At 44.6% G+C, this 10,042-nt stretch overlaps 1 protein-coding gene and 1 long non-coding RNA gene across 2 annotated transcripts; one reads left to right on the plus strand and one right to left on the minus strand.

Moving 5' to 3' along the window:
- Positions 1-407: 407 nt before the first annotated feature.
- Positions 408-1,611, minus strand: LOC129654700 (uncharacterized). Its single transcript, XR_008715573.1, has 3 exons — positions 1,355-1,611; positions 1,122-1,207; positions 408-931 (listed from the first exon to the last, which is right to left on the minus strand). It is a non-coding gene; the product is annotated as an uncharacterized LOC129654700 (long non-coding RNA).
- Positions 1,612-1,710: 99 nt separating this feature from the next.
- PRR13 (proline rich 13) lies at positions 1,711-5,034 on the plus strand. The gene is made up of 4 exons (XM_055584212.1): positions 1,711-1,853; positions 2,459-2,497; positions 2,852-3,216; positions 4,533-5,034. Exons 2-4 carry the CDS (start codon positions 2,479-2,481, stop codon positions 4,572-4,574), a joined length of 426 nt encoding a protein of 141 aa, XP_055440187.1. The 5' UTR covers positions 1,711-1,853; positions 2,459-2,478; the 3' UTR covers positions 4,575-5,034.
- The last annotated feature ends 5,008 nt before the right edge of the window (positions 5,035-10,042 follow it).

Below are 10,042 nucleotides of genomic sequence, written 5' to 3' on the forward strand. Positions count from 1 at the left end.
GTTGGAGGGGGATGGGAGGAATGTGGAGAGATCCATTAAGGATGACTTTCTTGGTTTCTGGTTTATGCAATTTGCCAGATGGCAGATATATGAAATTAAAAAAAAATTTTTTTTTAAGTTCTACCAGTTTATTGCCAGCAACCCATCTCCCTCCACCCTCATGCATGCATGCTCAGTCATGTAACCCCATGGACTGCAGCCCGCCAGGTTCCTCAGTCCATGGACTTTTCCAGGCAAGAATACTGGAGTGGGTTGCCAAGATATATGAAATTGAGATAGGGAATTCTAGGAGAGATTAGACATCTATATTTCCCCCAAGAATGTTTCTTTGCTTTCTATGGGGGCTAAGAGGGCAGTGGCAAATATTGAGGCTATGGGTGAGAGCATCTCCCTGCCATTCCTTAAGCCCTCTGCGTATGTATGTGTATCTGTACAACACATCACAGTACAGTAAGTCCCTATGGAAGAATGAGTTCCATTCCAAGAGTGTGTTCTTAAGTCCAATTTGTTTGTAAGTTCAACAAAGTTAGCCTGGTTACCTAACTAATTTTGGCTATATAGGCTAACACAATAGGCTTTATAGTTGTTCTTCGGTTGCTAAGTCACATCCCACTCTTTGTGACCCCACAGACTGCAGCACACCAGGCTTCCCTGTCCTTCACTATCTCCTGGAGTTTGCTCAAACTCATGTCCATTGAGTCGGTGATGCCATCCAACATCTTGTCCTCTGTCGTCCCCTTCTCCTGCCTTCCATCCTTCCCAGCATCAGGGTGTCTTTCAATGCGTCGGCTCTTCCCATCAGGTGGCCACAGTATTTCAGCTTCAGCATCAGTCCTTTCAATGAGTATTCAAGGTTGATTTCCTTTAGGATTGACTGGTTTGATCTCTTTGCAGTCCAAGGGACTCTCAAGAGTCTTCTCTAGGACCACAACTGGAAAACATCAATTCTTCAGCCTTCTTTATGGTCCAACTCTCACATCCATACATGACTATTGGAAAAACCATAGCTTTGACCATATGGGACCTTAGTCAGCAGAGTGATGTCTCTGTACTGTAATAGGTTTATAATACTTTCACACAAATAATACATACAAAAAATAAGGAAAATAAATTTAAAGTACCTTGAAAATTATAGTAGTACAGTACAGCTGGCATACAGTAGTGGTAGTAGCTGGCATACAATAGTACAGCAGCTGACATACAGGAGCTGGCATCAAGAGAACAGGGAAGAAAAATTACTGACTGGAGGAGGGAGAAGAGGTGGCCGAGGGTAGAGCGGAGGGATTCGTCAGCAATTAGAGACAGAGGGCAAGCTGCACGTGACAATGTACGCCAGACAAGTGAACCAACTTACCTAATTGGACACGTGAACATACGCACATTCACATCTTCGAAAGTTCATAACTTGAACGTAAATTCATATTGGAAGGGTGTGGCACCCACTAGACGAACAGCTCAGAAGTCAAGGGTCGAATTTCCTCTAGGCACTTGGGGACCTCGCCCTGAAACTGCCCAGCCCTCTCCTAGCTTGTTTCTCTGAGCCCCGCCCACGGGGATTTCCGGCTGCCCTTTTGCACCCGCCTCTCCCTGAAGCCCTTGGCTCCGCCCCTACTGCCACCGTTGCCTTCTAGCCTAGAGAGGGAATGGAGTGATTGACGAGTAAGTTCTCCAATCCTAACGCAGAATGAACACATATTACCAATTAGACGGTAGCAGGGGCGGATGCTGAAGCCTATGGTTGGGAGGGTTACCAGGAAGTGAGTGGAGGCTAAGAAGGACAAGTCCGCCCAGGCAGTGGTCTAAGGGTGACCGGACAGCTAGATACCCCAGTCTCCTCCTTTCTCCATTCCTGGGTGAGGAGCCCCTTCGCAGCTGGGAGTCAGGATCTTTATTTGCCCTTTTGAATGGCGGGGGGGAGGGGGTGCGTCTACTATGTAAGCATTTGAGGATCTTTCCTGATTCTCCTACCTCCTTTCGCCTCAAGTCAGGTCCTTCTCTTAGCCTGGGGTGGGGGTCTTGTCCCCCGTCTCTCTCCGCCGGGAGCGGTAAAGTGTTTAAGGTCTTTCCGCAGCCTCTGGGTGGTTAAAGTCTTCCGGACTCGGTCATGGAAAGGCAGATGAGTTTATAGGGAGTTTAGGTTTAGGGAGATTGGCGGACTCAGCCTCTCTCCCGACAGGAGAGAGGAGTTAGAAGCCTCCTGCCGCGGCCAGAACTAGTGGAAGGTGGAGGGGCTCTGGGAGCTAGGTTCCTGTGGCTAGGGAACTAGGGATAGAATTAGGTATTGGCAGGCGAAAGAATGTGTGGAAAGAAACATTTCTTCCGTGGAGGTCGTGGAAGTTCTCTAAGGGACTGCATAGAGTGGAGCCGGAGTCGTTGGAGTTGGGCCTGGGGCTTGGTCTCTAAAACCCCCACCTACTTGTGGGCCATCAGCTGTTTGCCTTCATTTCTTTCTCCTCAGGCTGAAAGAAACATCTGAACATGTGGAATCCCAATGCCGGTAGGTGTTTGGGGGATCGCTTCTCTCGCCCCAACCCCTTTTCAGATGGGCCACAACAGGGGGTTTCTGCGTCAGTTTCTCCTCCTCCTCTCCACTAACCCGCAAAAGCAAAGTCCTTAGTTGCTGACCCATCCTCTCGTCTTTCCCTAGAGTTCACTGTCTCCATTTCTCCCCCGCCCTGACAGGGCCCTTCCCTTTTCTCTCTCTACTGTTAAGTTTGCCTCCCCTTCCCTTCATTCTCTTTCCTCACCTTCCCATTTGCCCTTAACTATCGAGTGATTCTTTTTGTTGTTGTTTGTTGTCAGAGGCTCTGGGCAGTTGTAATCCTAATTTATTCTTTGTTTCTTCCACCAGGGCAGCCAGGACCATATCCACACCCCCCTAACACTGGGTATCCTGGAGCTTGCAATCCTGCCCATCCACCACCTGCCAACCCTCCCTTTCCTCCAGGCCCCTTTCCCACTCCCCCAGGAGCACCCCAGGGGAATCCAGCCTTTCCCCCTGGTGGGCCCTGTCATCCTGTGCCACAGCCAGGATATCCAGGATGCCAGCCCTCAGGTCCCTACCCACCTCCATACCCACCACCTGGCCCTGGCATGTGTCCTGTGAATCCATTGGTTCCTGGTATAGTGGGACCAGGAATAGTGATTGACAAGAAGGTGCACAAGAAAATGAAGAAAGCTCATAAAAAGAAGCAGAAACACCATAAGCATGGCAAGGTAAGTGCCCCTGGAGCCTGGCTGGGAAGGGGTGCCCCTTCCAAGGGACTAAGGAGGCAGGGGAGGGCAAGGAATGGGGGGTTTGAAGTCTGAGGATGTGGGACAGTGACTGTGTAAAGGATTCCCACTGGGAAGAATCTGATAAGCCTAAAAAATTTTATTAGGCTTATTAGGCCTTCTATCTGGGAGGTGCTAGGCTGAGCTACAGAATGGATGTCAGCATCAAAAGTCTTTCTAGTTTGCCTTTCTCTTCCTAGAACTCCCCACCCCACCCGCACCCCATGCTTGTTTTAGCAAGTTGGACACACCCACTGAGGTGGTCAAACATCAAGTAATAGAGTCAGTCCTTTGACAAAGCAATGTCTTATATAATGATTAACTTGTAATAATCTGGCCCTAGGTCCTGGAGTTTCTTTCTCTCCTTCAGTGTTCTCAGGGTGTTGTGTTAGTTACATGGGCCCCATTGTCCTACTGTTCAGTAGGGAAACTGAGGACGAGAGCAGTCAGTGACTCTCAGCTTCTAATAAAACCTGAGTTTCATGCTCAGCCCCAAGGCTAAATATCTTTACTCCAGAGGATTGTTCATTAGCAAGAGTAAAAGTAGCTCTCAGGACAACTCTGGAAGGAGTGAACCAACCCTGATCTTGAGGAGGCCTTAATTTACATTTTTCTGCCCAATATTTATTTGCCTTATGGCTTTGGATGCTAACTCTAGTTCTTCATCTTTGGTAGAAGTCTGAGGAGGAGGAAAGGTGAGCTTGAATGGAGACACTCAAAAATGTTTTTGATGACAGTTTTGATGGGAGTATACATGTAAAGAACCTTGACTAGGACTCTCCCAGCCTCCTCTCCCACTTTCCTCACTTTCTCCCAGTTGGGACTTAGGAAAAAGTAGAGATAGATGCACACACAGCTACTGGTTCTACTCACTTTTCTTAGTCTCATAGCCATTAGGAATGTCCATGCAGCTAATAAATACTATAAGGGACCAGCTGTTTCCTTGTATAATTCTACTCTAGTGCCTATAATTTATTCCTTGCCTAGGCATTGGCTCAGGTAAAGAAAATTGGAAACTTTCTCCAAATGCAGCATGTTAAATTCTGTGCAATGATTTAGGATGGTTTCATCCATTCCTGTATGCTCACTGCTGAAGGAAATCCTTGCTTTTGCTGTTTAAGGGACAGTCGAGTTGAAGACTCCTGACCTTCTTAGAAAGCAGAGGGCACTGGGGTGGAGGTATAGGGCACCAAAGAATGTCCCACAAAGTAACAAAAGTCATTTGGATCTGATGTATCCTTTCCCCTTTCCCCTTGCAGCATTCTTCCTCCTCTTCCTCTTCCAGCAGTGACTCTGACTGAAAACAGGGCCTGGACCCTTCCCTCAAGTCTCTCCAGTTCAGCTCTCCCATCAAGCTTCAGATGCCATCTTGTACTGGGGGAAGTTAACTCTTGCTACCCCTTCCCCCAACCCCTGCAATCTAAGCCTCATTCTGCTGTTCAGCATTAACTAGCTAGGACAAATTGGAAAAGAATTGCCATGGGCTAACAAAGGCCGTCTTCTCACTGCTTGGATAGAACTTTTAGCTGATGGGTTTGATAGAACTGTTTTTTGAAGATGGTAAGATTTGAGCTAAAATACTAAAGACAAGTCTAAGATCTGTAAAATGTGATTTTTGTTTTTTTTACTTTCTTTTGTAATACTTATGATTGAGGAGATGCTGTGGACATTGAGTTATGGAAAGGAAAAACGACCTGTACCTTTCTTAGAATTGTAGCATGCTTGGGTGATTCAGTGGCAAATAAACATTTCCCAGCAGGCCTCTTATTGGTGGCGCTCACTGCAAGGCTGATGGCAGGTCGAGTCTATTTGGTGGATGAGCCCTGACTGCCATTTTGAAAACTAATCTCTCTTCTCTCACTCAGTATGCTGTCTCAGGCCCTCCTCCCACTCTCCAACTCTCAGTCCAAATAAAGCTGTTTCTCCTGGTCTCTGTTCACCTGTACCATTACCTTGGTTAGCACCTTCTACTAGTTCTGCCCTAAAAAAAAGGATAGATTTATCAAGTGGATGGTGGAGAGGAGCTGGGAAAGGCGTGTGCTTAGGGAACAGGGTCTAAAGCTCCACAGCATGTTTGGGAATCACAGGTATCCATCCCAGTGGGGCTAGATTAGTTCCCTGCTGCCAAGTCGCTTCAGTCATGTCCAACTCTGTGTGACCCCATGGACTGCAGCCTACCAGGCTTCTCTGTCCATGGGATTCTCCAGGCAAGAACACTGGAGTGGGTTGCCATTTCCTTCTCCAGATTAGTTCCCTAGAAAGTGTTTATTGAGGAAATACTGTGTTCTGGTGCTGAAGGTACAAAGATTTAGAATAACACAGTCTCTGCCCTTCATGGCCTTTGAGAGCTAATGAAGCAGATAGTCATGTGAATATATGAATGGGTTATTATAGTATTGTAGAAGTGAATGAGGCAGGGATCAAGCAGTTGGGGAGCAAAGGAGGAGTGACAATGCCACTGGGAAATGAGTGAGGTCCTTGCTGGGCCTCAGGATGCATAGGGGTTTCCCTGTTATAAATTACAAAAGCTAACACCCAGCATTCATTATGCCCCAGGCACTAAGCGCTTTGCATTTATAACTTGTGTTCATCTTCATGGCAGCTCTATGAGGTAGGTACTACTCTTCCCATTTTGAGGAAGAAGAAAACTTCAGTCAGGATTTGAACTTGGGCAGTGTGGGTCCTGTGTCTGTGCTTGTAACCCAGTGGGTTTCCAGCAGAAGAAGCAGTTTTGTAGAGGCAAAGATTTGTAAAAAGGTGAAGGATGGACGTTCAGGAATTCCTGAGCCGGAGATACCAGAGCCTGATAGCAGAAGGAGTGGACCTGAGCGATGTTTCTTAGGTGGAACCCACAGGGTTTTAGGGATTTAAGTGTGGGACTTGAACAGGGAAGTTGTGTTTTCAGTTGACTGGGTTTCATCTATGACTTGTCCTGGGGGTGAGATATATGAAGTACATGCTTAAATATATTAGATCTAGCTTCTAATTTTATTAGGAAATCCAAGACCAAGCTGGAGAAGGAAATGGCAACCCACTCTAGTATTCTTGCCTGGAAAATTCCATGGACAGAGGAGCCTGGCGGGCTACAGTCCATGGGTCACAAAGAGTCAGACAGGACTGAGCAACTGAGCACCAAGACCTGTTTTCCAGTGTCCTAATTTTGGGGCCATTCTAAGGCCCCATTCTAAATTTTCTTCCTCTGTAACACTGTTTTCATTTATTTATTAGCTCTTCCTTTTCCAGGAGGAGAAGGGAAAGGTGGGCATAAGGGGATTGTGAGGTGAAAGAAAAACAGTGTTGAAAAATAAACCACAAATTAAGGAGAGACAATGAGAAATGGCTCACGGGGGAGAACACAAAGAGAAACAAGTTAGGGAGAAAATTCACCCACCTGCTTGCCCAGTTTTAATCATAAACAGCCCATTTCCCCTTCCTGCCTTTTATTTTTCTAACAGCACCTTGCTATTTTGCTATCCTTGTATCTTCAAAAGTCCATTAACTTTTTGAAAGCTAAAAGTAATACATGTACCTGGGGGGCGGGGGTGCGGAATGTAACGTTTCTAATAGGATGTTCAGCAGAAAAGTAAGGTTCTCCTCATAGCAGACATCTAGTTTACTCCCCAAAGGCAACTATGACTACTAAATTATTTTGTGAACTTTCAGAGCTGTTCTGCACATAAGTAAACATCCTCTCTGTTTCTACCTTACATGGTTCCTATTGCTTCTAGCCCACTTTATATCAAATGAGAGCCCTCTTTTGGATCTAACATTTTCCCATTTAATTATCTATTGGAGTTGATTCCATATCAGTGTGTGTGTGTAACATTTTTTTTTTTGGTAACATTGTTTTTAATAGCATTTTATTCAATTTTTTTTTTTTTTTTTTGCTGGAATTTAAAAATGTTTCCATCTTTGCTATACACTTAACTGCTGTGGGAAATTTTGGTATGTATATCTTTGCCAGAGGTTGGAACATTGGTTGCTCATGGCTATTTCTGGCTATGGACTTTTTTTTTTTTTTGAGGGACTATGTTAATTATCAGACCTTTTCAATAAAGGTTTGGATTTCACGTTTCTGAAGACAGAAATTTCTGAACCACTACTGACCCTTCCTTATAGATGGATTCTATACTCTCCAGGGGCTTCCCTGGTGGCACAAGTGGTAAAGAACCCGCCTGCCAATGCAGGAGATATAAGAGGCTTGGGTTCAATCCCCTGGAGGAGGTCAGGGCAACCCACTCCAGTATTCTTGCCTGGAGAATCCCATGGACGGAGGAGCCTGGTGGGCTACAGTCCATAGGGTCGCAAAGAGTCGGACACGACTGAAGCGACTCAGCAGGCAGGCATGCATGCTCTCCAGTCTTAATCGTCCTTTCAGCCTCCTGTTGCCTTTCTTCAGGCAAGTTACATTAGTTGCCTGGCTCTCCGGAGCATTGGGTTGGCACGCCCTGTTTTGTGCATTAGTGTAAGACTCCAAAGATAGTGGTTGTCAAATGTTTTTATTTTATGCCCTATGTCCATGAGAGGATCTGGAGTTCTACCATTCTGTCCTTACTAGAAACTAAGTATAGTAAGAGTTCCACACAATTAATTGAAAATGGGAAAGGATAGGAAACCCATTAAATCTGAAATGCAAATTGACACTTCAACTTTGAGGACTGTAAGTCATGGGGCGAAGCATCAGTTTGCTGTCTTTCCGGAATCATTTCCCTGTATCAGGGTGTTTTGTAGTCATAGACAAGTTCACTCTCTTGACTAGTTTGGTTCTCCTTCTGAGAAGAATTTATTAATTCATAAAACCATTGAATGTTGTTATTGGCTGCATCTCTTTCAAAGCTGGCTGCAACTGTTGGCTGGCCCCACCAGAAGCCAGGTTATTGTTAATAGAGTTATGTTGTGTTACTTTGTTGTTCAGTCACTAAGTCGTGTTATTTTATCAACTTTTAATTTGATCTTTGTTTTGTCTACCATTATTAGAGATGACTTCACAGATAGCCACTCACTTTATTTTTTTGCCACTCACTTCTACTCCAGCTCTTAGAGTCCCTGGGGTGTAAATGACCCAACTGCAAAATCTTGAGGTTAATTTGACCTTCAGCCCAGGCCCTCACTGGGGCTTCCCAGGTGGTTCAGTGGGTAAAGAATCTGCCTGCAAAGCAACAATAGACGTGGGTTTGATCCCTAGGTCAGGAACATCCCCTGGAGAAGGGCATGGCAATCCACTTCAGTATTCTTGCTTGGAGAATCCTATGGACAGAGATGCCTGGTGGGCTACAGTCCATGGGATCACAAAGAATCAGGCATGAAGCGACTGAGCAACCCAGGCCTCATTGTAAGACTGCTCTTTGGTTTGCTTTTCTCTGGGTGTCCTAACATTTTCCTACTTCCTTTACTCTCTTTCAATATTTGCTCTGCTCTTTGCTTTTGTTAAATGACAGACTTCTTTTTATTTCTCACACTATTCCTAATGCCCACCTATCATTTGGAAGGTGGCAGGAAAAACGTTGGAGTCCCCAAGCTTTCTTTTCCACTTCAGAAAGCTATCTCTCTTCAGATAACTCCACTGAATTGAAGTTGTCCAATAAAACCTGATGAATATAAAGGCCAGAACTGACACCCAAAGAACTTGAACGTGGATAAACAATAACCCCATAGTAGCTATCTCTTTCAATAGCCTTTTTTAAAATTTTGTTTTGTTCTCTTTCAGAGTTCTCTATTTTTTGAACAAAGGTTTTAATGTGGAAACTTACAGATATGTACAAGAGTAGGGAAAGCAGATTTCCCATAACCTAGCTCCAGTAATTATTAACAGTTTGTTCATCTTTTTTTGTTTGGTTGGTTTGTGTGTGTGTGTATGTGTGTGTTTCACACACCCTAACCAGGAATCAATCCTGAAACCCCTGCAGTGGAAGCACAGAGACTTTTTTTTTTAAGCATTTAAAAAATACGACCCAGCAGTGCCTCGCTTTATTTATTCATTTATTTGGCTGTGCTGGGTTGTAGTTGGTGGCACATGGGTTCTTTGTTGCCACACACAGGATCTTCTTTGTGGCATGTGGGATCTAGTTTCCTGACTAGGGATGAAACCTGGGCCCCCTGGGAGCATGGAGTCTTAGTCACTGGACCGGACCACCAGGGAAGTCCCACACTTTGCCAATCTTGTTCCATTCCACATCATATTTTTTCCAATTTTTATTATGAAAATTATTATTGTTATTTTTGGGCATGCCACACAACTTGTAGGATCTTAGTTCCTCGACCAGGGATTGAACCTGGGCCATAGCAGTGAAGGTACAGAGTCCTAGACACTGGAGCGAAAGGGGATTCCCTGAAAATTATTTTTTAAAAGTCTGAAGAACAGTACAATGATCACCTATAAACCTACCATCTATACTCAACAACTGTCAACATTTTTACCAAATTTGCTTTATTGATTTAATCGTGAAATATTTGAGTGTTCCCATGCATCACGACCCTTCACTTTAAATAGTTCATTATGTACCTCTTAGAACAGCATTTCTCCTGGCTAGTCATAATTCCATTACCACACTTAAGAAAATTAACAATACCTCCTTATATTAGCTAATATTCATGTCTGAATTTCCTCCGCTGTCTCCAAAATGTCTTATATAGCTATAAAAAAAACAAACCAGAATCCAAACAAGATCCACACGTTATATTTGATTATTATTGTCTTTTGAATTTATCGTCTCTTTCCTCCCCCCTCTGTTCTATTACATTTTCATTTTGATGAGAACAGGCTAGTTGT

This window comes from Bubalus kerabau, chromosome 1 (assembly GCF_029407905.1).
Source record: "Bubalus kerabau isolate K-KA32 ecotype Philippines breed swamp buffalo chromosome 1, PCC_UOA_SB_1v2, whole genome shotgun sequence".
NCBI classification, from domain to species: Eukaryota; Metazoa; Chordata; class Mammalia; order Artiodactyla; family Bovidae; genus Bubalus; species Bubalus kerabau.